This window comes from Diachasmimorpha longicaudata, chromosome 9 (assembly GCF_034640455.1).
Source record: "Diachasmimorpha longicaudata isolate KC_UGA_2023 chromosome 9, iyDiaLong2, whole genome shotgun sequence".
Taxonomy (NCBI): domain Eukaryota; kingdom Metazoa; phylum Arthropoda; class Insecta; order Hymenoptera; family Braconidae; genus Diachasmimorpha; species Diachasmimorpha longicaudata.
Window position 1 is genome coordinate 7,261,100 of NC_087233.1, and position 24,803 is coordinate 7,285,902.

Genomic DNA, 24,803 nt, shown 5'->3' on the forward strand with positions numbered 1-24,803 from the left:
TTACGGTCGTAGCCTCACCAAGAGGGATTATTACCAGCTTTATGCGACTCTATGATGTCGCATAAACCTCTCGCACATTTTTTAGTGATATTTCGCGACGTAAAATGCACCCGTTAAAAAATATTTATCAAGTCTTTTTCATCGGGTGGAAATAGGTCTCTGGGTTATGGGTTAATGGTAAATAATTCTGTCAGCAGAAAGTTAGAGCTGACAAATTTTAAGGGTGAGAAAAGGGTGATTTTCAGGACTTATCATATTTTATTTTAAAAATATTGTAATAGAAATTTTTTAATAGATCAATAATTTATTAGAAAAAAAATATGTGGTAATTTCTGAAGCGAATGGACATGCGAGAAGGAAAAATTAGGCTATTGATTCGCGAAATTTCTCTCCCAATTTCCCATATCCACTCGATATTTCATCTTTCCATCGGTTATTTTTACACCAACTAGAGTTATTACATTTCTTACGCTGAAAAAAGGGATGCGAGAATCAAGTGTTATCCCTAGATATTTGAGAATACGACGTCTGGGAAGGGATGATGAAGTTCATCCGGTCCGGCGGCTTCCGGTCATGATGGCGCCTCTCATCCAATGTACCGGAGGTTCTCACCCGTCATATCTCATTCCCACCTCCGATAATTCATCCGACTTTTCGCGCTTCATATTTTCAGAATGGATTGTAAAATCACCCGCACTTTGTTTTCCTTATTCTTTTCTGAGCGGTAAATATTCCAGTGAAAAATATTGAATCTTGGTCATTATCGCCTCACGTCCAGTATTTATCGATATTTGAGTCATTCGAAACACTAATTTTTTTCTGGGACCCTCGATTATTCAATGAGGACCCTCGTAAAACATTATTCCCGTTTACTTTGAGATCCTCTCGACAAAGTCTAAGCCAAAAGGGAAATTAAGAGGCTGGTGCAGTCGTGACTGGAGTTTTAAAAGAGAACAAGATGCTGTGGCCAGGTTTTCACTCGAGGGGGCGGTACCTGTTAAATTTTCAAACGGGTCAGCGCAGTTTGGTAATTACCAACACCACGATAATTACGAAATGAGTGGAAGGATGAAAGAGTCTTCAGGAAAGTTTCTCGAGAAGCTAAAGATTTCGTGCTCTACCACTTTTTAGTTGTCAAATTTTTCTGCTCTCATTTACCCCGAGAAATTCGTTGCATTGATTTTCATTCTCAATGGCTATCGTTATAATTATCATAATGACATGCGGGACGTGTGAATGGCGCCGAGGCCGTAATATCGTACTTGACATTGAGTGTCATAGTTACCATTTTAATTGTGTCATGAATTGATTAATTATTATTGTATCATCACGGGGAGCTTTGGAGGCTGTAATGCTGGGGTATTATCCTTCGTCCATGTGCCATTTGTCGGTAGATTTCTAAAAAATACAGATCGCTAGCCGGATAGGAGGGGAGTTGCCAACAAAAAGTATAAATTACGTAAGATTCGCCCCAGCTTTTGTCTTTAGAATTTCATTTCTTATTTCGAAACGTCAGAGATACTTGAGTTTATTCGAAGAATACATGACATAAAAATCTCACTATAGAAATGTGGATAAAGAGACTGTTGTGTATATATTTTTGAACTTGCTCACGACCCCTCAGCCAATCTGAGAAGCATTCCGAATCAGAACTGGGTCGGTGTATACCGGTGGTTTCATACAGACGGTGGAGGAGGACAACAATACAATGCCAGGTATCAGCCGCACCAGTAACATAAAGCTTTCGACATAAAATACAGATGTCTAAGGTAGATATGATTTCTTCTTCACAATTCGTGTTTGAATGCAGCTTAAATTTCTTCTCATATGAAATGTCTAGTCGATCGGAGCTTTATGTCTGACGTATTGACGAGTCAACAAAAATTCCATCATAATTCGCGAAATCGAATGAAGTGGTAAAACAGAATATATCGCGATGACGTAAAACTCGAGGATGCGGATGTAAATAATGAATTTCGATTTTGGCGGAGGAAAAAGTATTTTTTTTTTACCCCCAGTGAGAATACAAACGCATCGTTCTCGTAGAGATTGCCCTGCATCCTTTACGATCACCTCATGAATATCTAAACCCAGTTTTCCGAGCCAGCTGCACAGCAGCTGGCCTGACTGTTGCCGATGGTACACAAAAGCTGAGGAAAACGAATTAGATTTGTGGGGGTTACGGAAATTATTTCATTGAAGTCAATTGAGATATTAGATCTGGAGACAATAGGGGGGATGGCAATATATTTTTTTTATTTTTCTGAAAAGTAGATTTTTCTAAACGATTTGGCGTCCGGAAAGTCCTACTCGTCCGCAATAAATGCGGCGAACTTTATGCGATGGAGAATAAATACAAACGGAATGTACTGAAAAATTCTCGTCAAGTATTTGAATAATACCCGCAGTTTTATCAATAATTTAGTACCAGTGCCGTAAAATAAAATACATCATTTCAACTTCAGTTTCTGATAAACATCTCGGAATTTATTGTAGATTGCGAAATTTTTATGGAGATCATTTCGTGGATCTCATTTTATTCGAAAAAAATTTCATCCCTCATAAATTCCGGAATATTTTGAAGAGTCAATGCACTCCCGCAGGCGATTGCAATTTAGAAAAATTTAATTTGCGAGAGCAATTAATTTACTGCGGTTACTGATGCACTCCGAAATAGAAATTAAAAAGCCTGAGTGTCAGCTCGTCGATGATATTCTCCAGGTTGTTGCTGAAATAGCGGTAGTACCATATGATTATTTCATACAAACGCCAGAACGCGTTCACCTCCCCAACCTCTTCACTCTCGTCCTCCTGTTCCTCAATCGCCGATGAATCTGATCTTCCGCCATTATTTGCAAGCTCAGGCTCTTCCTCAACTGTTTCGTGAGGGTCTCCAGGTGGAACTCCATCTGATGTATCCGTCCTTGCACGATTTCGGAGGGAATCTGTCAAATCGAAAAATTTCCTGATTTTTTTAATTTTTACCTGCCATTTTCTAACAGCAATCACATTTATTTAATGACTGGTATTCATTGACGTGTGAATCCAGCTGACCTTACTAGACCGGTTAGGTCAGTTGTCTTCCCACCCACATCATTTAAAAGAATTATCTTTATACTAATGATTACCTTGACTCTGCAACATGCTCTTGAATTCACACAGTTGATACCTGCAAATGAGAATGATTTTATCAACATAATCAAACATAAAAAAATACTAAAAATAAAGTGCTCCGTAAAATATTTCAATTAAACTCCGAATAAGTTCAAAAAAATCCCAGGAACAATCAGGGGTGCGATTTTCTACTTTGATCGGGGATTATCCTGATGATTTCCTCGACGTCTCCCCTTTCATTCCTCTAAAAAACCCCATAAAATTATTTCTCCTTTCCAATTACGTGACTAGTTCCGTAATTTTAACTGAATATTTACCTTCGGATGGCCCAGTATAACCACCCCCGCGTGTACTCCGATCAGGATAGATTGAAAAATGGAAAAAACGCCCCAGTCGTACGGAAAAAGGTATGAAAATACAATGGTACAGTGGTGCACCGTTCAAATCGAATACGTATTTTTACATTATCGTCGCGTGAACGAAAACAACGGGCCATCGGTGGTCGCATTGGTACATATGCAGTAACGAAAAATGGGAAAAACTCGAGGGGGATAAAATGAAAACTGGCATGTACAACTGTAGAATCGATTCGCCTCTCGCCTTCCGCATCTTTCGCGACTTTCCCCCCCCCCCAAAAAAGAAATGCAACAGTGGGCAATATGATACAGCGGAAAATGCGCTGGTTTAATCGTCAATACGACGGTAACCGTCACAGTCGCTCCAAGAACGAATTTTTTATTGCTTCGTAAGCGCTGGGGAATCCGCATGCCAATTCCCCTTTCGCCTGTCTCACCTGAATAGTTTCGTAATTTTTCCTGAATATTTATCTTCGTGTATCAAAACTCTCCGGTCGGAGCACTCCACTGACTCGAACAAATACACAAATATTTTTTAAATATTCTATTTACCGTGGAGTAGTTTCCTTCCGGAACGTCTAACAGCACTTGCACGCGACTGACACAATCGTGGGACTCGATAAGTTGAAGGCGCTCAATGATTTGTGGCATCGTGGTATCAGTATGCGTGTTTCCTCAGTGCCTCGGTAATCACCGATAAAGAGGGGTTTTACACTGGTTAAAACGCAAATCCAGAATTTTTTTTTCTCTTAATCGATATAGCATCATTAACCGCTTAATAGACTCCTCAATATAATCGTTAATTTATTCTCCAACAACCGCGGAACATTCGCGGAAAATTCACGTCCAGATATTTTCCATAAACTTTCTAGAAACGAGTCCTGAAAAAATTATATTAATCACAGCGGTGGAGAGGAATGAGAACCTCCAGATGAAGATAGAGAGAAATGTGAGGAAGGGGCGAGGGGTGAGTGGATAGTGAAAGCAATGATTCAAATTCGTGGTGAACTATCTTCTCTATTGAGCCATTGGCAAGTCCAAGGAAAGGGGATGAAAATTCACGGTATGCGAGAAGACGGGGACGTTGGGAAATGGGCCTTCCATGAGCCTAGCGACATCCTATAGCTCCTTCGTTTGGATACCACTCCTTATGTAGAAAGTTTACGTCATTAGGGGGAATTGATCGTAGTCGAATGAAACAGTGCCGGTGGGATACGGCGGGCGTGCGATTACATTCGCATTATTAGTTTCTGAACTGTTGAAAACTTTGGGGATCTTGATGTCATTGGATTTGGCGATATCTCTTTATCATCGGGGAGGGGTAGGGGGAGGTTCGTGATTATTGGGGTGGAGGGAGGTGGGTGGACTGAACGTAATTATTGATTCATTAATGAATCGATCGAGATCGAATGATTAGTTTATTTCAATTGGACTTTTAATTGTTGAGTGAGCTCTCTTTGAATTAACAAGTTCTCGGATAAAAACTACAGGTCCATTATCCCAATTATAAAATTAATTTATTAATAACGAAGCGAAATAAAAAAACAAGGTTTACCCCATCCTTCCGTTCACACTCGGTGAAACAATTATAGAGTGCATGTTCTCGTGTCAATTAGCAGGATGACCTCCCAACATTCTCCACTCCGCCTCCTCCCAGAAAATCGTTCGTGTACTTTTCCGTTGGGAGAGAAAAACGGTGAAGTGACGAAGGACACGAGCACCGGGGGAAAAGCGTAGCAGAAGGACGATGAAATGGAAAAAAAGCACAGCTAAATAGAGAAAAAAAAGAAGGGAGTGATCTGGCGGTAAATCCTGAAGAGCACGAGCTCTGCTAGTGGCGATTTGCACCCGCCACTAATTGCACGTCAGTTCCAATGTTTCACGTTTTCCACCAGTCACCCCTAGCTAAAATTCAACCGTTCGCTCCACTCGTTGATCGTAAAAAACACCCAGTTTTGGCAATTATGTAGTTTATTTTGCATCTTGATAATTTTTTTTATTTTTTCTGGCTTTTCACCCGTCAAAGCGTCTGTCGGAAAAATATATTTCTGTTTGCTGGTGGACACGTCCGTTTGATTAATTATTAACCGCATCATTGAATCAGTACGGTAATTTCCTAGTTTCTTGACTGGAGTCAACGAAAAATGACTAAAATGTTTGGCTCCTCGCCTGGTATTTTTTAAAACAATTAAATCTATTTGACGGATCAATTCGCACTCTCGCCCAACAATTTACAAGGCCTCGAACAATTGACCCAAAACATTTCGTAAAATTGGCGAAATTTTTTATCACTTCTATCCATCGTTAAATCACATCGTCCTGTTCACTGGTGTATGCATACCTCTGATCAATAATTAACCACACGGTCGACTAAATAATGTAATTTTTTATTTTGTTGGTGTAGAAACTCTGGAAATGAGAGGAAATCCCCGGGCGATCGTTACGACCAAGTTGCTTCTCCAGCACGATTTTCCCTCCTGTTTTATTTTCCTCTCCCGGTTATTTTTCTCTTTTACTTATTCTAAGGCACGAAATTCCACCGAACTCGAGAAAGGTGAATAAATAATTCCGCCAGTACCACCCTTTCCTAGTTCTCACTTTGTCCTTTTTCAGTGATGACTATAGCTGGACCCCATGACCTTTTCACTTCTCTCACCCAGATCTTGGTCTCCGGCACTTATCACCCATTGATTTACATCACGAGTTGTTGCTGCGAGGCGTCTTAACCACGCCCCTTCGCTTTTCTCCCTGATTTTCTCACTTTTCCCTGTACTCCGAGAGAAATTCAGTAAAAAATATTGGTACAAACAAACTCGGAAACAAACTGAACAAAAATTAAAATTCCGCCCCGTAATATTTACTGAATATTTCTCTCCGTGTGGAATTTTTCCCGGCGGTTATATCGGTCGGGAAAATTACTGCACTTCATTTTTTCCTCATCATGATTTTTTCCGCACTCTTGTTGATTGTGTTAAAGTGCAGCGGAGGCACTTTGAACCAGTCAATTATTACATTAGACTCGCGCATCATCGAAGACATTTCTGGATCTACTATCTCTCGATACCTCCAGTTTATTTCATTTTACTCCTCTCCGTCCAGGCTTTTACCGGCACCTTTATTTTCTTTATTTTTCTCATTGCTATCCTTTTGCACTACCCTCTCGCCAATCTTCCCACCAAATCCAATAAACTCCCCCATCATCGCAGGGGGAAAAAATCAATAATCGAGAAAGTAATTCAAGTTTTCGCGCGTTATTTTGCTTTCATCATTCGGAGTGAAAATGAAATATGAAGAATAGATTCAAACGTGACCATATTCTTCTCCATTGGTGAAGTATCAATCAGGAAGTGCACGTTGCCAAATAATTACATGTGGTTTAACATCAATAATTACATCATTGACTCCAAATATTCAGACATGTCATTCTGAATTAATGGCTTATCCCATCTTCACCGAGCCATTTTTATCTCTTTCATCTCTAATTGCCACCTCCAACAAATCCCCAAGGATATTTCCATTAAACTAGGCGACTCGCAAAATTCAAATTCACGAGTACAAAGTTTATCGTTAGGTATAGAACGTCGAGATGAGAAAGTTTACTCTAAGTCGTCTTACACTTGTTATGGGCGCAGGCAGCAGCCCAGTCATGGCAGTTTCAGTGAAGAGAGGTAGCGTCAAAACTTTGGACCAGGGTTACGTGTTAGATTGTCTGCCCCTCCCCCCATTCCACTCCCCCCGGACAATCCGATATGTAAAGCTGGACTTTTGTGTAACTGGTGAGTTTGGACAGTATTGACAGACATCGGATATATTGAAGAGCTCGTGGAAAAAAAATCCAGGGAATTATTCATGTTCCTTCGGTGAATTCACTTCTCCGGAAATCGTAGGGTGAATTTGACAGTCAGGTGTCATGTACCGCGTCTTCTCCAATCACTGGTGACACGGGAAATTTTATTTCAGAGCCTTTGGAATTTAACAGAGAATTTCTGACGCGTAAAAGTTCACTGAGAGTTATCCGAAAATTTTGGTTATTTTTCCTGTATTTTTCTCTCTGTCTAGTTGCGTTAAAGTTGATTATCAATATTAACATTAAAATCAAACGAGGGGACTATTGACGAAACTTTGGAGGCTATTGGATGCTTTCAAAGACAAATATCCTGGAAATGCTCTTTCGTGATTACCAAAGTAATTTCTTCAACAATTTAATCAAATTAGGACTTTTCCGACGGATCACAAGCACCGGAGAGTCTTTGAATTTGTCATTGAATGCGAGATCCACTCGAAAAAATTATCATGAGAGATATCATACGATTAAAATAATATGGCGATCAATTAACAAACCAATAATCAATAATTATCAATAATAATTAATAATCATCCTTCGGGATAATCTTTTCTTCTCCAAATAATTTTTTTTTATTGAAAACTATTTTAATTACATAATCCCTGGAATGGGCGATAAAATAAAATTGAAGCAATTAAAAGACACTTCAATAATTGCTCAAGCACCATAAGATCATTAAAAACTCTCAATCTTCCCCTCGTTCATTCGTCGACGAGAAGATAAAAAGCAGAGGCTAGCAATAAAAAATAAGTACAAATGGAGGAAACGGAAAGTACATTGCAAGCCATCGCGTACAAAACTTTATAAACTTATCGGAGAAGAGACGTTCCCTCCGCGAATTTCTTCCAGACTCGGATGTATCGGGCGATTATCGGCATCGGAAAAGCCCTCGTACAGCTGTTAGCCTGATGGAAAAGTACGAGGAAACATTTGCTTCGAACTAAAATATTTCAACTGAATCACAGACTCGTCGCTCAGAACAACCGAATAATAAATAAATAATCTGTAACGGGTCCAGACTAATTGAGTCATTAAAAGCCCCCAATTTCCTGCTCTTGAAAAAAAAATCACAGGACCCCACCCCCGACGTTGAACCCCTTCTTCGCAATTTTTATTCGCCTCTCGAAAATCTCGCACTGAAGATTCCCTTTTCTGAGCACTCAAATCATGAATTCTCTCCCCGAGTCCAAGGGAATACCGAGTAAAGGGGCGATAGTGAATACTGCATCGAAACTCGCCAAAACTGGCCCGGAGGTCAGAGGAGGCAGCAGTCACTCGCAATTCCCTGGCAATAACTGTACAATCAAAATTCCCCACTTGAAGGTGAAACGTTTTACTCGGCTATTAGACAGGTAATTTACATATTCTATCAGAGCTTCGAGAGTACTCGTAGTTCTATTATTGGTGTAACTCCGACCTCCTCGGCTAAGTCTCCTTCTCGCTCTTTCCAAAGTACCTACTAATATTACATCCGAGCTATTCATGAAACTTGCACCATCGCATTCCACCAACTGAGAGCTGGGATTCGTTAACGGGTAATGGATATTTCGCGTTAACAGACGATTTTTTTTACAGAAAACAAATTTAAAAAATGCGCGAAAAATTACAGAACTCGCGGAGCCTCGAAATTAGCCTTTGCAACATAATTATCAATCTTGCTACATTTATCATCTGCCAAATTGATAACTCGTCCTCCTCGGATTTTCATTCATCTCCCACTTTCATGAATCTCATCAATTTCAATTCCTTTCATTTTTCTTCTTTCGCGGAGGAAAAAATTGAATAAATTTCATTCTCTATCATTTTCCATCTGAATATATTTTCGAAATTCTGGGCAACACATTTTACTTCCTGTTCTTCACTTCAATTACGATGTCCAATTTAAATTAAATGCCCCCAATTTGGAATTCAATATCCCACACCGTACGCCATCTCCCAGATCCACCGCCACGTTAGTAAAGAAGGAATTCCCGAAAATACCTCGATAATTTTGATGCGAGTAGGACATTATCTATAAATAGCTACAAATCTTCACTATAAACAAATAATAAATATCAATCTTATCCAAAAGGAAGTCCTTAATTTTATTGTATTTACATAAATAGCCACAGTTCATTTTCCCTCCTGAGACCATTACCCGGATTTTTATCAAGTTTTAAACTATCGTCAGGTACTCAGACGCTAACTGAATGGGATCCACATGATACGGTGCAACCAGTCGCACCTTCTGTCCATCCTGAGTAGTGAATTCAATAGTTTGCTCCCCATCTTCAATCTCCCCCGTAGTAGCATCTCCAATCTCCCCCTCCCTCTCCCCGAGGACCTTGACATCCGTTTCATCAGTGTCCCGAGCCCCTCTATCCGCAGTGCTACCACCCTCCATCTCAATACTCTGGATGTGCACCCCCAGCTGCTCGGCAAGCTCCTCAGTGACAACTCCAGAATGAACCTTGATCATCTGGCTGTCATTCAGTTGACTAACGAATTGTCCCCCCGCCAGCAACTGCCTCGCGTCCTGAATGGAAAGGGGAATGGGATTGCCATCTTCGTCTGTGATCTGGAGCTGGAGATTCGACGCCGACAGGTCCACCTGGGCATCCTCCTTCAGAACCTGTGCCTCATCAGTGTCCAGACTTGGTAGAGACCCTCCAGTGCCCTCCGTCAACCCCTCCTTCTCCACCATCCCGAAGTGGAGGGTCCTGGACTGATTGGGGTCGTCGAGATCCTGGTACGAGACGTAGATGATCTGCGGGACACCGTCCTCAGAGCCATCCTCAGTGATTACCTGTGTAATATGCTCCCCCAGACTCTCTTCCCCACCCTCATTAGTCGGCAGTATCTGCCAGAGTTCGCCCTCGGCCTCCTTTGCGATATCCCCAATCTTGAGAACCTTACTAGTATCTCGATGGACCTTCCTGTGCTTCGTCAGATTCGAGCAATCAGCAAAAGCTTTTCCGCAGACATCGCAAGAGTACGGCTTCTCCCCGGTATGCAACCTGAGATGTTTCTTGAGTGCCCACTGCTCAGTGAAACCCCTGTTGCACTCGGAGCACTGAAAGGGTCTTTCCCCCTTGTGCCTCCTCACGTGGCACTTCCACGTGTCCTTGTGGAGAAAGCTCTTAGCGCAGAACTCACACTTCCAGGGTCGTTCCCCGGTGTGTCTTTTCACGTGCAACTTAAACTGCGAGGAGGTAGTGAATTTCCTCCCACAGTATTCGCAGGCGTAGGGTTTCTCCCCGGTGTGAATTCTCATATGCTCCTGGAGATTTCCATTCTGGGAGAAACTCTTCTGGCAAACGTCGCAGGTGTAGGGCTTGTGGCCACTGTGCCAGCGATAGTGAAGGGTCAGACTTGTCTTGTGGGCGAACTGCTGATTGCAGATATCACAGGTGTATTTCTTCTCTCCAGTGTGTGTCGAGTAGTGATTGATCAGGTTGGCCTTAGTCTTAAAGCTGGAGTTGCAGGATTTGCAGATGTAGGGACGATCGTCCGAGTGGACGAGCTGATGTCGTTGGAGGAGCTGCTTGTGCTTGAAACCTTTGCCACATTTATTGCAAACAAATCGCCTGCCATTGTTGTGCTCAGACTCCTTGTGGTAGATCACCGAGCTGGGGTGGTTCATGACTTTTCCACAAAGATCACAGGCAAAGCCCTTCTCGCCTTTGGTGGTCTCGTGGGTGGAGACGTGGGTCTTCAGAGAGGGCTCGTCGGGGAAGGTTTTGCTGCAAAGGCTGCAGGCAAAGGAGGTGTTGTGGGTCTTCAAGTGATCCTCACAGGTATCCTTCGAGGGGAACTTCTCACCACAAACGTCGCAGGAGAAGACCTTGGGGTCGTCGAGGTCTTTTGAATGGCTTGAGGAGTCATCCAGATGTTCTTCTGTCTGGTGAATTGAACTAGGGTCGGCATCGGGGGACTCTTCGTCCAGTTTAGATTCTTCCGTAAATTCTGGGAGATCTTCCTTTAAGGCTTCGGGGCTCCATCCGACTACTTTCTCACCGTCGTGGCCCATTTTTTTCTGGTGGAGAGACAGGTTTTCTTCAGTTGTAAACTGCTTATGACACTTCATGCACTCGTGTTTCATCATTGTCTATCGAAATGAGGAGAGAATAATCTAATATCCAATAACATTTAATTTAGACTCATCGAATAATGTAGAAACTCACCTGTTTTGCCGTCTTGTGAGTGCTCCTATGCTTCGTATACTGATTTCTCTGCGCGAATCCCTGTCCGCAGTCACCGCAGAAGTACTTCTTTCTTCTCTTCCACTTGGGGCGCCCTCTCCCCCGCCCCCTGTTCATGGATACCAGCTGTCCCAGGTCGACTCCCTCCTCAGTCTCCAGGTGTCCAATAATCTCTTCGCTTTCAGACATCACTGGCTCCTGGAGGCTCTCATCGAGTGCCTCGTAGTCATTGTCCCCGGCTTCCTCCTCTTCTTCGTCGATAACTCCTTCCTCCTTGAAGATCCTCTCCAGCTCCTTCCCTTGGACAGCTTCAGAGAAACGTACCGGGGCTTTTCGCTTTCGCCTCTTGCGCCCGTCCTCGCCAATCTCCTCCTCCCCCTCCTGTTTGTCATCCTCCTCCTGAGACACTGGCTCCAGGTGCTCTTCGATCATTTTCTCTTCCTCGGTCTCCACTTGGACCTTGGGGGGTCGACCGCGCTTTCGCTTCGGCTTCTCCAGGCCCTCAATCTGGAGGCTCATCTCGTGATCCGCTGCGTACATCGAGCCGTCTGGTAGGATTTTTATTATTATCTGCTGGGGGAGGCTGTCTTCCTGAGGATCGTAGCCCTCCAGAGTTACTGGAGCTTGGAGCTTCGATGCTCGCTTCTCCTTTTCCTGCTGCTGTTTATACAGCTCGCGGATCTTGCGCTGCCCGTCGACGAGGAGCTCGAAAAACTCGATTGTTGACTCCAGCTGGATGTTGCAGCCAGGACAGATGGTCCGGGGGAGTCTACCATCGTTGGAAATCTAGAATGAGTGGGTGGAGAAGAAAATTCATTCAAAATCATTTACTATCAGATAAGTAGTTACTCATGACGTGACAACATGAACCAGAGAACTTCCTGGTGAATAAAGACATCTTGCAATCGCTTGGAAAAATATTTAAAAAAAAACGGAGTCTTTTATTTAAATAAATTTTATTATCAGTCATCCGTAATAGTTGTCACATGAATTCATTTCCTTTACAGTAAGTTCAATTGAAATTTTTCAAGGGAAATGCCTTTGCTATCAGACTGGCTAGAAAACAAAAATAAAAATGAAGCCCTCCACACAACTATTTGTATAAATAACAAATTGGAATTCGACCTAGACGTCAATCACACATCCATTATAGAATCAAATGAAGATCCTTTCTGAATTCATGAAATATCTTGAACCATGTAGTATTTATTCTCCCAACAAGAATCAGTGCAGTCTCTGAATCACTCTCCCCTTGCCACCCAGATAGTCAAGTTGTAGCCTAAACAGTTCCACCCAAAAGCCAACAATAATCAAACAAATTTACCTTGAGTGGCAAGTACCGATTGATCATGGTACTCAAATCCGGTTCTTCATCGCCAGAAGTGAATAATAGTTCACCGCTGGGATTGTTCTCGGCACATAATCGACAAATTGTCGAGTCGTAGAGAGATACCTCCGCCATTGTAGAACACAATTGGCGATCAAAGATTCCAACTGATTTTTCTGGATACACACAGTTATGTCGAGACAGCTCTCAACGCATGGTAGAACGAAATATTTTCAGTGTGGAATTCATTGACTGCCTGTTAACGATCTTCGATTGTTGTTTCGATTGTTATTTTGTTGATCAGCGGGATTAGTTGCTAGTTTGGACACGTGTTAATTCATTGTCAGGGACTCAAATCAGTTGATCAAGGCCAGATAGGAATATTTTTCGTGATGGATTCACCCGCGATTATTGCTAGCCATCAATGAGACGAGAGTTCAATGAAATTCACGATTTTTTAACAATCGAATGTTATTTTTGCTACGTTTTTCGGAGCTAGTTGACGCAGCTGAACATCAAGCTCGATTCTCATGGCGCCCATCGTCGGCGGACATTTTCAGTGTCGCCGGAAGGGGGAGAACGGCGGAAAAGTTTAAACGAGGCGAAACTATATCAATCCATTTCTACAATTTCTTGTCATAATGATTTTTTTCGATAATCGACGAGTTACGACACTCATCAGTAAAGAGGAATTATTCTAATTCGATTGGGACTTCTTTGGAAACAAAATTTTAATCCACAACAATATATTACATTTTATTCTAGGTTATGTACAGAAATTATTCCAGTGAACGAATGATAAAAACCATAATAAATACAATTGAAATGAGTTCTGAATGTTTTTTTGAGTCTTCACCACATGGAGAACAATTTCGCCTTCAAAATCTGAAGGGCTAGCATATTGTCCTTCTTATGAAGGCTGGACGAATATACGTTGAAATCGAATGTCTGCAACTGTGTCAGGTACTTCTCGATGTTGACAGCAGGGAGAAAAATACTCGACAAGTTTTTCTTCGTATTTTTCCGCAGATTCTTGGCCTGGAAAGAGAAAACCGTGCACATAGATTTATTCAATTAATCTGAGACAGTAGAAATGAGAAAATTGTTCGTTACTTTTTCGAGATGTTGATGAGCTCGTGATGCAACATTGAAAATGACATCACTCAGTTCTTTACTCATTTCCCCTCTGAATACAGACTCGGTGGGCACTCTGTGCTTTATCAAGAGCTCCTGGGGGATGACACAGACCCTTCTTTGGGCATGATGTGGGATAGATCGCAGCAACGTCGTGATTCCCTGGGACTTTCCCAGGTGACTAGCTATATGATCGACGTTGATGTCTTTGATGCCTCTCGCCTCGAGGAGGAGGTAATAAATCGGTGAGACAGTGTCCTCTGAGTATTTCTCCAGTGACTCCAGGTCTGGGAAGTCTGAAGACTGCCATTTTTTCCATCTAGCGTCCAGCAGACGTTGGAAGTAATGTTTGGAGAGTTTGACTGTCTTCAGGATCTGTCAAATATGAGCAGGCGATCATTAACTATAAAAAAAAGGTTTTGCCTATATTTCTTTCAACCAAATGAGAACAGAAATAGACATTTGCAGCATTTTTTGCCAACAATTTGAATGAAACTGATTACTCGGTGTAATTCTAAGGGCACAGGCGCCTGTGGGGGGTTATCACTGTAGATCTTCTTCAGAGTATCATTCCAGAAGCTGTATCTCATTCCACTGATAGCTGCTTCCGTTGTTTGATCCTGAATAAGGGCGATTTCAACGTTGAAAGCTCTTATCGCGAATGCAGGGGCTCTCAAGTCGTTTGGGAGGAGGAGAGTACACAAGTAGCTCTCGAAGTCATTCCTCCTGGTGAATATCGAAGAATATCACATGATTATTATCTAAAAGCCACAACAAGTCCCTTCATTCATTCTGTTGGGTCCAGTTTGTGGAAAAATATTCAATGAAAAGTTGAAAGAGGTTTTGTTTGGGTTGAAAAATTAAAAGGGTAAATAGTCTAGCGATAATTGGGTAGAGCAACGATTAGTAATTAAGAAGGAGGATGAATTTTGCGAAAAAAATTAAAGAGCCTCTCGTCAAATCACAACAATGTCCAGAAAACATGATAGAATTCCTACCTCACCAGCTCCATGCAATAATGGGAGGGATTATGTCGTTGAACTCCACTGAACCACCTCCTGAACTCCAGCCTGAAAGCCCCCCTAACCAGCCATTCCGATTTATTCATAATAAACCACTGGTTAAAATCGGAACCCTCATGTGCTCTGAAATTCCAAAAAAATTGTCCCCCACACAAGGCGCCATCTTCCGTTCTCCCCTCCCCCGACCCTCTCGCCAATGCACGAGTTGCTCCGAAAGATTGTCAAAACTCCATCTTCACTCGCATTCCTACTCGTCATAGTTTCCTATAACCAAGAATTAATTACAATTTCATGAACCAGAAGAAATTAGCAGTGTTTAATTGCACTCGTGCAGGCGGTCAAGCCAGTGATTTTGTGAAAAAATCGGTCGCCTCATCTCCATAAATTCCCTCTGACAGAGGGAAAATCCCGAGGGTTTTTTTTTCAGGGAGATAAAGGAGGAAGGGAAGAAATTGTGCATCTGCATTTGAGGACTCTCGGTACAGACCAGTGCAGTGTGACAAGTGTGTCGATGTGGGCGTTATGCACGATTCTCTCAATAGCGATAATGAATAGTGATATTGCACGTTAATATGGCGATTCACATGATTTTTGGAAGCGTCAGATTCACGTGAAGAGTTTCTCACGAGAGAATTTTCGGTCGAGTGAGTGATTTAGGAGAGAGAACTGTTACGCCCTGAGAGGAGCCCATTCTCTGGACTCCAGCATTTTTTTTTTGATTTTTTTCCCCTATTGAAATTCGTGAAATCGGGAGTGATAGTGCTGCACTTGGGGAAGATGGCCAGGGACTATGATCATCTTTTCAAACTGCTCATCATTGGGGACAGTGGTAATTACTGTATTCTCCTCAAGTAATTTACGAGAAACCAACTTTGACCGTCAATATCTCGATAAGGGCAGAGTGGATTTTATCATTTTTTTGTCATTTTGAGGGCAGCTCTTTAGGGTTAGAGTGACAGTTGATTTTGGGGAATCGGATCGCTGGTCCGTGAGATATTGGCGTCGAAGGCAGTTTGTTTTTCCGGTGGTTTATTCGTTCTGGGATTTTAGGAAGGGGTAATAGAATTGAGACAGACGTGAATCATGACAGATAAAAGTGCTTCGAGTACTTGATACAATTTCATAATTGAACGTTGTCCCGGTATTCAGTGACACTCAACACTGTGTTCCAGGGGGATTCAGGGCTCAAGATCAAAAGAGAATAAAATCAATTTATCGTACAATTGGTAAAAATGTCTCCCAGACGATCTACCACCAGACAATCAGAGCTACAATCACCCAAAAAAAATATATTCATTTTTTCACTAGTTTATTTCCTCAGGAATCATTCTCAGATGCTTCTCATATGTTTGTCGTTAATTGCCTCGATGTTCTCCATCTAAACTCTTCTGGGAATAACTTTATGTTTTTTCTTCTTATTTCTAAACCATTATTTGACAAAAAAAGGTTTTGTGGGTCTACAATCGTTCTATTTGTCCCCCAGGTGTTGGAAAAAGCTCTCTCCTCCTCAGATTCGCCGACAACACCTTCAACGGAAGCTATATAACAACCATAGGAGTTGATTTTAAAATACGAACAGTTGAAGTTGACGGTGAACGAGTGAAACTCCAAATTTGGGACACAGCTGGCCAAGAACGTTTTCGGACGATAACGTCGACATACTATCGTGGTACTCATGGTGTTATTGTTGTGTACGACGTAACGAGTGGTGATTCATTTGCCAATGTCAAGAGATGGCTTCACGAAATCGAACACAATTGCGACATTGTTAATAGGGTTTTAGTTGGTAATAAAAATGACGCGCCAAATCATAAAGTTGTGCTCACGGAGGATGCACAACGTTTTGCTAATCAAATGGGAATACAGTTGTTCGAGACGTCGGCCAAGGATAACATCAATGTCGAAGAGGTAATATGTTGAGAGAGTAATTTCCTTTAGTTTCTATTTATTGCTCTAGTTAAATTCTCGAAAATAAGGAAATGGCATCAGGCTAACCCTCCGCCTTAATTTCCAGATGTTCATGGCCATAACCCGTCAGGTTCTCCGCACGAAAAAAGAGCGAAAAGAGCGTCAGGCAATTCAGACAAACGAAACCGTGAATTTGCGGAAAAGTACGAAGCAGCATAGAAAAAAGTGTTGTTAGCATATTCCCCAGTCTCCACTCCCACATAATCCAGCAGATGATAACAAACACAAGTGTTTGAATAATTCGATGTCAGGACATCCTATGTTAATATAAATGAGCCACAAAGTCAAGTAGGTAAGACGATAATGAACTTGAACATTTGTAAAGAGTTCTCAAGCTCCCCTGGAGATATATTATTTCATGTTGAAAAACGAGGAAACAATAATGCGAATTAACATGGCACAATTATTGGCGCCTGTCAGTTGCCCCCTTTTTTTCAAATGCATAGCACATTTACAGGGGTCACGTGATTCTCAGCGAATGAGTTTTTAATAAAATCGAGCATGCAGCCCCATTTATGAATTATTCAACGAAATCTGTAATTGTCGAGCTAAAAAAAGTCGTATTATATGCCTAGACGTAATTTAATAAATAAAACATTCAGTTGCTATTTGTAAAGTGTTATGAACAATTGTTTTTTAATAAATAAAATTATTTAAGATGAATTAGGAAGTGCAGCACAAACACGAATTTTTCGTACGAAAGATTTTTTTACAATTGATTGATTGAGATGATGAAATTCGTTGTAAATATGTACATCAGTTATCAACATTTTACAAATAGTTTTCATGTCATTGTGGTCGACCTAAATCTCATAGATTACGGGCTTATTTACTGAGAGAATATTCCTGCAGTATTTCTGTTAAACGAGTCCAGTTGAATCATCTCCAACCTTGATTCTTTGTAAATATTCTCGTAGAATTGTTTTTTTATGAGATATTCAAAAGAAAAGGTGAGATAAAGTAACTTATTTTGTTTTATCACTTCACTGCAAATTTTAACGTGGAAAATTACAGGAGAATGGAATCAGTCGTGACGAAGACTGCGAGATAGTATGTGATAAATAATTTCAAAACGTCAGTAGCAAAAATATAGAACCAAAAATCATCACGAATTTTACTCGCGATTTCAGTCGTATCGGCATATCAGAATTGAACTCTGACCACAAAGTATTCGTACGTGAGCAAAAGAGGAGTCAAGGGCGAAGTGATACAATGAACAATCAATTATATGCTAAAAAAATAGTCTTCTTTCTTTTTCAATAAATTTCTTCGGACAATTAGGCAGCTTTGTTGCTTGTTCTTCACCAAATATTTCAAGCAAAAATATTATCGCAATGGTGCAAGTACTTTTTTGCTGTCAACCATTCGTTAAATTGATTTTCAAAAGAATTTCAATTTCAGGAAAAAAATTCGAAAGCCCTTTGTTATTGCACAATCCAAGGAATAAAATTCCAGTTCTCAATGGTTATCACTTCGTCGTTGAACTGGAGAGCATATTCGTCGTTAATCGCAATGTACCTGATGTAACGGCGCGAGAATGTATGTACCAAGTATTAGCCTACACAAATATAAACTTTCTATTCAACAATAAAAATGGAAAAAAGCAAAAATAGTCTCGGTATTTTCTTAGCAAATGTGTATATTAAAATCTCATCTCAACGCATTTTATTAATGCACTGGCGTACCTCGTTATTTACATTCTTGTCTTTTCAGATTTCCTCATAAATTACTATGCGTTCGATTATAAATAAGACCATTCTTCGAGGATTATTTATAAATTATATTTACATAGCGTATTTAATTGTGAAATGATGAAGCAGGACCCCAGGACTTCATTAATTTATTTTAATTGGATGTCTATTGAACTTCTAATTTATGATTGATTCCCCAGAAAAAAAATCATTTTAGTCCACAATTCAATGTTTCGATTGAACAGCAACGGTGCTGAACACAAAGACAAGACACCCAAACGTGAGAATGGATCCATGAGCAACAATGGCGCTTCCCTCCCACCCAGCTTGTGTATACACACTATTCCCATCGTTCTGGTCCATAACACAGCACTTGCAAGATCCCCTGTGTCCATTCCCCCTGGTTCCACATTCACTGACTCCATTCTCCCCCTTCCTGAAGTCCTTCCAATGTTCGGGAACAAGTTCCTCGCTCTCGTGGACCGTCAGAGATGTGCAATCACACGAGTAAAAGACATTATCAACAGTAGTTCCATATTCACTGTAATTGAGTAGCTCGTACCGTTTGGTTGTCTCATCGAAGAATATGACAGCGTGCTTGGGGGAGACACAGTCGCAGTCACCATACCTGGACAGCAGAACATCGCTGTTGGCACCTGTGCCAATGGTAAGTGTCCTCCGGACCATGAAGGCAGGTGGGCCAGGTTTCCTGCTGAGTGGGAACAGCGCAGCCCGGGCCTGATACTGGCAGTTGATGAGTTTGTAGTCATTCCCCAGAGGATTTAGTATCTGCTCGAGTCGCTGTTCAGCGAGTGCCTCCAGCACAGGGCGATCCAGCAGTTGTACCCCCTCCTTCAGACCGTAGCCTATCCTGCGCTCCTGCCTGGGAGGCTGTCCTCTGCTCTCTGAACTCCTTCGTGACTCCTGAGTCCTCCCAGAGCTCCGCAGATTCTTCCTCTTGTCCTCTGCTAGTGGCCTCTCGATGTCCATCTCAGCATCGCACCTCAGGATCACGTGTGGAGAATCTTCAGGCTCCCTGGGAGACTCTGGAGCCTCACTCGGTCCATCAGAGTCTTGACCGTTCTCCAGTCTGGACTCTGGGGAGGGGCTCATCACTGGAGTTATGAAGAAGTTCTGCCTGTAAGTGTTGATGGAGTTCAACTCTGGGGGGTTTGCATAGTGGGACTTTACGATGTCTGGGACTCTAACTCTGTTTTTATCGCTCACTGTGAGTTTCACCCGGAACGGGGGATTCATGCTGTAGGCCTTCTTCATGAACTCAAGCTTGACTGCGTGCTGGTCGACTCGACGTGTGGCGAATTGATCCCAGAGCTTCAAACGAGTCGTTGCGTTGCACGAGTTCAGGAGGTTTTGGTCGATGAAGTGGTTCGGGTGATTTGGACACATCCACCGCCCACTGGGGAACGCTGTCAAGGGGGGATCCAGGCAGTCCTGATGGAAGTACAAGGGACAGTAGTCGCAGGCTATCAGGGGCGCCTTCTTACAACTCTTGCCGCACTCGAAGCAGAGGCGAGCTGGCAGGGGGACCATTGTTCCTGAGTCCAGGCAGTGGGATCTGCCGTTGCAGGACGTTTGTGGTTTTTTCTTGACGGTTGCTGGGTCGATCTTGTCTGTGCCGGGGAAGGTTATTGGGAGACGAAGCTCCTTCGGTAGCTCGAACTCACGGGGATTCGCCAGGGAGGCGGCCAATGCCAGGACCTCCAGGGCGCTCTTGTTCTTTGTCTTTTTGTGAGCCAACTTGTCTTTTTCTTTCTTTGCAGCGCAACGGCAGGAGTGACACATCCACTCGCCGTTCGGTATGTCCGAGGGCTCCAGGGGTGGATCACTGAAATGGTGAAGAGTTTCTTAGATTTAATTGGGGGAGTAGAAGGGATTTTGGAGGAAGTAGTTAGGGAGATGAGGGAGACATGAGGAGGAAGATGTATATTTATTTAATCCTTAGACAATTTGTAAAAAATTTGACAGCAAATATATTGTTTTTCAATACAGATGTATCTGCATAAAATTCACATTTTATTTCCGAACAAATGGCTGAGTATTTTTGTCAGATTTTTTTTCTGTGAATATTCTAACCCTCTGGAAGACTTCAGAAAATGTGTAGACCCGCCTCTAGCCCTCTTTTGCTCCAAGAAAAAATTATCACGAACAATTCCCTGGATCCAAACATCTCCCTCTCAAATTTTTTCCAGATTGAAATCTACTGGTCCTCTCTCACCCCAAATGAATTGCCAATGCTCTCAGTACCCTCAAAAGAGGTTGTTTACCTCGAAACATTTATCATGCGCAATTGGCTGATAATATCTCGACAACTTTCATCCCAACATGACTGCTAGCTCCCAATGAACGTACGAAAAAAAATATGGGGTACTCCAATTGAGCAGTCCAATTGACCCCCTAGACTGAATGAAAAATTTTCAGACTTACTGGCACTGTAAATGAAAAGAGGCTGGACACTTGTCGCAGCATATGAGTTCACCACCATCTCTGCAGGCATCACAAGAGTCCCTATTGTGTCCTCTGCCAGGTCTCTTAAAGTACGGATGACGTTTTTCCTCTTTGTCTTTTTTACCTTTTCCAGTTTTCGAATCTTCAGATACCGGTGGGGCTATCAGTGCCTGAATTTGCTGTGAATCACGAATAATTGTTTTTTTTTCTCAGACTCTAGAGCAGAATTTAATTGATACCATGAGAATTGGATTGAATGGATTTTCACAACAGATTGCAAGAGGTTTTGTTCACTTACAGGCATCAATCCACTGTTAGTTGGCAGTCCATATTCAACAGTCCCCATTTCTTCCGATTTTTAATTTTTAATTGCACTAGAAATTGTTTTTCTGGATTTTTACAAGATTCAGCGTCTGATCAAACCGATCACGACAACAGTTTCGTAGGTCCACTGGGTACATCATGTTCCAGAGGTTGACAACCACTTTTTCAAAGTTTCTGACCTGCACGTGAAGGAATCGCAGACTCTACTTTACCGTCTGTCGATGAGCCGGTTACAAGCATGGCCGAATAACCCTTTCAAAAGTGTCAAGACGTACTTGTTTGTGTTTGATGAACAATTCCTCACGTGTTTAGTTATTATCATTCGACAGGATGAGGTATGGACAGCTGGTGATGGGTCCAGCAGGCAGTGGCAAGGTTAATAATTAGCGAAAGCTCATTTACTATTGTCTTTTGTGATTTTCATTAAAAAAAAAATTAACTAATGACTTTGATCTTGTCCTGCAGTCCACTTACTGCAGTACAATGCAGAAACAAGCAGCTGATGACAACAAAATCGTTCACATCGTGAATCTGGACCCAGCTGCTGAATTTTTTGACTATGAACCACTGGTGGATATCAGAGAATTAATTCACGTCGATGACGCCATGGAAGACGAGGAATTGAAATTTGGACCTAATGGGGGGCTGGTGTTCTGCATGGAGTGAGTCAAATAAATCAACAACTTAATATTTTATTTATTCTTTAATGATAATAAAGTACAAATAATGTGCAATAGGTTTTTTTTCAATTTTTTGTCGATGCCAACATGTGTACTCTCTTTCCCAGATATTTAATTGAAAATTCAACATGGCTAGAAGAACAGCTGGGTGACACTGACGACGACTACATAATCTTCGACTGTCCAGGACAGATCGAGCTCTACAGTCACATGACAGTCGTCAGTGACCTGATAAAAACCCTCCAGAACCTCAACTTTCGTCTTTGTGGGGTATTCCTGGTTGACAGCCAGTTCATGGTCGACGCCTCGAAGTTCCTGTCAGGAACGATGGCAGCACTCAGTGTCATGATAAACCTGGAGCTCCCCCATATAAACGTTCTGTCAAAGGTAGACCTATTATCGAAGTCGGCTAAGAAACAACTGGACAAGTACCTCGAGCCAGACCCCTACAGTCTCCTGGCAGACCTCGACGACGAGCCTTGGAACGAAAAGTACAGGAGTTTGACTGAAGCCCTGGGGAGGCTAATCGAAGATTACAGCCTCGTCAGGTTTTACCCATTGAATATTAAAAACGAAGAAAGCATTGCGGATATCAAGATCACGATTGATAATATGATTCAGTATGGGGAGGAGGAGGACGTGAGGATGAGGGACTTTGACGAACCTGAGCCAGATGATGATTAATTAGTTTTCCATAGATTAGAAATTCCAATTTTTTTTTTACAAAATAAAAATATATATTTACTTTGAGTAACAAAAAATCGTTTATTTTATAATTTATATTACAATAATTATTAGATATTCTCGTCGTTAGGACCCCTGAGCAGACTCAGTATCGTTCTTCTGTCTCTCTGCACGTTTTACCAGCTCTTCTTTGTGTCGATTGAGATATTGTTTGAATGACTCATCCGCTCTGTCCTCATCGTGGGGATCCTCAGGGACTTCCTCATCCTCGTCCGCGCTGGAGTCATCTCCAGCGGCCTTGAGATAGACGTCAGCGATGTCCTGTCCACTGGAGACCGACGTTATGCCCGCTGTCTGGGCCTGGGAGACCACCTCGTTCAGCTTTGACTTTCGCTTCTCAATCTCTGAAGCTCTCTCTGCCCTCAGCTTCTCCCAGTCTTTTCTATAAACCCTGAAATCAATCAAAGAAGTTAGGGCCAGGACCTGAGGGATGTGTACGTCTGTGGAGGGAATTTTTTACGTTTCGTATTCCTGGACAGCTTCCTTGACGAGGCGAAAGAACTCTGGAATACCAACTCCAGTTTTTGCAGACACTCCACAACTTTTCAAGTGAGCGTAGAATTCGTCTAGGGTCAGTGCCATCGATCTTGTCAAGTTACTTATGTAGCTTGTCTCCGAGTCAAGGGCTTCCTGGAAGGCCTCGAAGTCCTGCATCCATTCGACTGCATAACTGTGTTCAACTACGTCAATCTGGAATTGTAGGTTAGGAAAAATCACATTTATTGATTGGACTTGTTCTTAAATTTCTCATTAATCGTCCTGGTCATCATCCCACCTTGTTCATGACGACAATGAAGGGTAGTTTCGTCTTATACAAAATAGAGCACGCATACAGCATGTTTGACATGAAAGTGGCAGGGCTAACACTCCTCACAGTATCCAAAACGTAAACGACAATCGTGGGAAACTGTGAGGCCAAGGCTTCGGTGATGATTGTCCCACTAGCAGACCATGTGAACACCTCGATCTGTCCTGGTGTGTCCAGCACAACGTATTCATGCTCATCTCCAGCTTTGTCGACCAGCTCCACGACTTTATCAAACTTCGTTGAGAACAGATTAAGGGTTGTTACGATGCCACCGTTAGGCCCCAATCGATACTGCTTCATCACTTCTTTGTAGTTCACAGTGTCTCGAATGTCTAGAAGAGAATTAACCTTTTCAATATCCTATTTTTTATCCATTCTATGTGTGGAAACACGAAGTACGACTTATTTTCGTTCATAACCTAAAAGGAATATATAATAATTCGAACTCTGGAACATCCTGGACCAAATTGACTGCTCTTCGTATATGCCCCATCGATATTAAATGGGCCTTACCTATATTCGTCGGATAGGGGGTTTCCCTACAAGCTGGATCCAGGTTAATGACATAAGGTTTCCCAGTTTCGTACAAAGTCGACACAATTTTCTGGACGAAAGTTGTTTTTCCGGAGCCAGCCATTCCCAGGACAATGATGCAAACTGGACCCTTCCTGGAGGATGTCCTAGTAGATGCAGGTTCCGCATCGCCTGTGTCCATCGATTCACTCTTGCTCTGTCTGTCTTCACTCGATGCAGAAGCAGACATTCTGCAGATGCAGATGTTTTTGTAAATCGAAAGAAAAATTTGAGACGAAATTCACTGAATGTTTATGTGCACCGGTGGTTTTACGTCAACACGTGGGAACCATGATGCCTCTGGCATTGGAGGGGGAAATGTCGTCGAGAGGTCGGCAACGAAAGGGTTAGTGGGCATTTTTACCCGGAGAGCATCTCCGGGAAAAATTAAAATGATGATTTCTAATTGTCCACGTGACTACAAACAAGATCAGTACATGTACAATGATCTACTAATGATGTACAATCATGTGTATTAGTTAATTTTTGCATTTGCGATCCCTCATCGGCTAAGTACATTAAGGTAAATTATTTTTCAAATATTTTTCACTCCAGCGCTATCTGAACCTGA

General features: G+C 42.0%; 8 protein-coding genes across 11 annotated transcripts in view; 3 read left to right on the forward strand and 5 right to left on the reverse strand.

Moving 5' to 3' along the window:
* LOC135165878 (uncharacterized) overlaps window positions 1-6,043 on the forward strand; it is a 29,834-nt gene extending 23,791 nt beyond the window's left edge. Inside the window, exon 16 of the mRNA XM_064127642.1 lies at window positions 5,875-6,043. The gene's annotated coding sequence lies outside the window, so the exon portion shown is untranslated. The remainder of the gene's footprint in view (window positions 1-5,874) is intronic.
* Window positions 1,260-4,124, reverse strand: LOC135165879 (uncharacterized). 3 transcript variants are annotated; one of them, XM_064127645.1, is made up of 3 exons: window positions 3,432-3,628; window positions 3,129-3,169; window positions 1,260-2,945 (listed from the first exon to the last, which is right to left on the reverse strand). In XM_064127645.1, exons 2-3 carry the CDS (start codon window positions 3,142-3,144, stop codon window positions 2,656-2,658), a joined length of 306 nt encoding a protein of 101 aa, XP_063983715.1. In that variant the 5' UTR covers window positions 3,145-3,169; window positions 3,432-3,628; the 3' UTR covers window positions 1,260-2,655. The 3 variants fall into 3 exon arrangements, with proteins under 3 accessions (XP_063983715.1, XP_063983714.1, XP_063983713.1); XM_064127644.1 differs by lacking the exon at window positions 3,432-3,628 and adding an exon at window positions 3,908-4,047 and having other exon boundaries at window positions 1,261-2,945; XM_064127643.1 differs by lacking the exon at window positions 3,432-3,628 and adding an exon at window positions 4,023-4,124 and having other exon boundaries at window positions 1,264-2,945.
* Window positions 6,044-7,883: 1,840 nt separating the features above from the next.
* On the reverse strand, window positions 7,884-13,347 carry LOC135166023 (zinc finger protein 184-like). Of its 2 annotated transcripts, none has more exons than XM_064127935.1 (3): window positions 12,820-13,347; window positions 11,478-12,281; window positions 7,884-11,329 (listed from the first exon to the last, which is right to left on the reverse strand). In XM_064127935.1, exons 1-3 carry the CDS (start codon window positions 12,955-12,957, stop codon window positions 9,470-9,472), a joined length of 2,802 nt encoding a protein of 933 aa, XP_063984005.1. In that variant the 5' UTR covers window positions 12,958-13,347; the 3' UTR covers window positions 7,884-9,469. The 2 variants fall into 2 exon arrangements, with proteins under 2 accessions (XP_063984005.1, XP_063984004.1); XM_064127934.1 differs by having other exon boundaries at window positions 7,885-11,401.
* Window positions 13,348-13,551: 204 nt separating this feature from the next.
* On the reverse strand, window positions 13,552-15,158 carry LOC135166032 (NADH dehydrogenase (ubiquinone) complex I, assembly factor 6). Its single transcript, XM_064127946.1, has 4 exons — window positions 14,955-15,158; window positions 14,460-14,682; window positions 13,936-14,331; window positions 13,552-13,860 (listed from the first exon to the last, which is right to left on the reverse strand). The coding sequence occupies exons 1-4, from the start codon at window positions 15,062-15,064 to the stop codon at window positions 13,675-13,677; spliced, it is 915 nt and encodes a 304-aa protein (XP_063984016.1). The 5' UTR covers window positions 15,065-15,158; the 3' UTR covers window positions 13,552-13,674.
* An 81-nt stretch (window positions 15,159-15,239) lies between these two features.
* Window positions 15,240-18,556, forward strand: LOC135166034 (ras-related protein Rab-35). Its single transcript, XM_064127948.1, has 3 exons — window positions 15,240-15,807; window positions 16,462-16,886; window positions 16,993-18,556. The coding sequence occupies exons 1-3, from the start codon at window positions 15,756-15,758 to the stop codon at window positions 17,119-17,121; spliced, it is 606 nt and encodes a 201-aa protein (XP_063984018.1). The 5' UTR covers window positions 15,240-15,755; the 3' UTR covers window positions 17,122-18,556.
* Window positions 18,557-18,596: 40 nt separating this feature from the next.
* On the reverse strand, window positions 18,597-21,582 carry LOC135166025 (PHD finger protein 12). The gene is made up of 3 exons (XM_064127938.1): window positions 21,402-21,582; window positions 21,083-21,282; window positions 18,597-20,483 (listed from the first exon to the last, which is right to left on the reverse strand). The coding sequence occupies exons 1-3, from the start codon at window positions 21,447-21,449 to the stop codon at window positions 18,863-18,865; spliced, it is 1,869 nt and encodes a 622-aa protein (XP_063984008.1). The 5' UTR covers window positions 21,450-21,582; the 3' UTR covers window positions 18,597-18,862.
* A 44-nt stretch (window positions 21,583-21,626) lies between these two features.
* LOC135166033 (GPN-loop GTPase 3) lies at window positions 21,627-22,870 on the forward strand. The gene is made up of 3 exons (XM_064127947.1): window positions 21,627-21,802; window positions 21,893-22,089; window positions 22,215-22,870. The coding sequence occupies exons 1-3, from the start codon at window positions 21,758-21,760 to the stop codon at window positions 22,789-22,791; spliced, it is 819 nt and encodes a 272-aa protein (XP_063984017.1). The 5' UTR covers window positions 21,627-21,757; the 3' UTR covers window positions 22,792-22,870.
* On the reverse strand, window positions 22,848-24,580 carry LOC135166029 (GPN-loop GTPase 1). Its single transcript, XM_064127942.1, has 4 exons — window positions 24,173-24,580; window positions 23,627-23,991; window positions 23,312-23,541; window positions 22,848-23,242 (listed from the first exon to the last, which is right to left on the reverse strand). Exons 1-4 carry the CDS (start codon window positions 24,420-24,422, stop codon window positions 22,918-22,920), a joined length of 1,170 nt encoding a protein of 389 aa, XP_063984012.1. The 5' UTR covers window positions 24,423-24,580; the 3' UTR covers window positions 22,848-22,917.
* Window positions 24,581-24,803: the final 223 nt, after the last annotated feature.

What these genes read in the sequence shown, in the direction of transcription:
- LOC135166033 (XM_064127947.1), top strand. Translation starts at nt 21,758, where the DNA reads ATGAGGTATGGACAGCTGGTGATGGGTCCAGCAGGCAGTGGCAAG. An exon ending in GTCCAGCAGGCAGTGGCAAG is followed by an intron (nt 21,803 to 21,892) that starts GTTAATAATTAG and finishes CTTGTCCTGCAG; the next exon opens with TCCACTTACTGCAGTACAAT. An exon ending in GGGCTGGTGTTCTGCATGGA is followed by an intron (nt 22,090 to 22,214) that starts GTGAGTCAAATA and finishes TCTCTTTCCCAG; the next exon opens with ATATTTAATTGAAAATTCAA.
- LOC135166034 (XM_064127948.1), top strand. Translation starts at nt 15,756, where the DNA reads ATGGCCAGGGACTATGATCATCTTTTCAAACTGCTCATCATTGGGGAC. An exon ending in GCTCATCATTGGGGACAGTG is followed by an intron (nt 15,808 to 16,461) that starts GTAATTACTGTA and finishes TTTGTCCCCCAG; the next exon opens with GTGTTGGAAAAAGCTCTCTC. An exon ending in ATAACATCAATGTCGAAGAG is followed by an intron (nt 16,887 to 16,992) that starts GTAATATGTTGA and finishes CTTAATTTCCAG; the next exon opens with ATGTTCATGGCCATAACCCG.
- LOC135166029 (XM_064127942.1), bottom strand. Translation starts at nt 24,422, where the DNA reads ATGTCTGCTTCTGCATCGAGTGAAGACAGACAGAGCAAGAGTGAATCG. An exon ending in CCCCTATCCGACGAATATAG is followed by an intron (nt 23,992 to 24,172) that starts GTAAGGCCCATT and finishes ATTCTCTTCTAG; the next exon opens with ACATTCGAGACACTGTGAAC. An exon ending in GCTGTCCAGGAATACGAAAC is followed by an intron (nt 23,243 to 23,311) that starts GTAAAAAATTCC and finishes GATTGATTTCAG; the next exon opens with GGTTTATAGAAAAGACTGGG.
- LOC135166032 (XM_064127946.1), bottom strand. Translation starts at nt 15,064, where the DNA reads ATGAATAAATCGGAATGGCTGGTTAGGGGGGCTTTCAGGCTGGAGTTC. An exon ending in TATTGCATGGAGCTGGTGAG is followed by an intron (nt 14,683 to 14,954) that starts GTAGGAATTCTA and finishes GATATTCACCAG; the next exon opens with GAGGAATGACTTCGAGAGCT. An exon ending in CTCATCAACATCTCGAAAAA is followed by an intron (nt 13,861 to 13,935) that starts GTAACGAACAAT and finishes TTCTCTTTCCAG; the next exon opens with GCCAAGAATCTGCGGAAAAA.
- LOC135166023 (XM_064127934.1), bottom strand. Translation starts at nt 12,957, where the DNA reads ATGGCGGAGGTATCTCTCTACGACTCGACAATTTGTCGATTATGTGCC. An exon ending in ATCGGTACTTGCCACTCAAG is followed by an intron (nt 12,282 to 12,819) that starts GTAAATTTGTTT and finishes CACTCATTCTAG; the next exon opens with ATTTCCAACGATGGTAGACT. An exon ending in CTCACAAGACGGCAAAACAG is followed by an intron (nt 11,402 to 11,477) that starts GTGAGTTTCTAC and finishes TCATTTCGATAG; the next exon opens with ACAATGATGAAACACGAGTG.
- LOC135166025 (XM_064127938.1), bottom strand. Translation starts at nt 21,449, where the DNA reads ATGGGGACTGTTGAATATGGACTGCCAACTAACAGTGGATTGATGCCT. An exon ending in CTAACAGTGGATTGATGCCT is followed by an intron (nt 21,283 to 21,401) that starts GTAAGTGAACAA and finishes CGTGATTCACAG; the next exon opens with CAAATTCAGGCACTGATAGC. An exon ending in TCTTTTCATTTACAGTGCCA is followed by an intron (nt 20,484 to 21,082) that starts GTAAGTCTGAAA and finishes TCACCATTTCAG; the next exon opens with TGATCCACCCCTGGAGCCCT.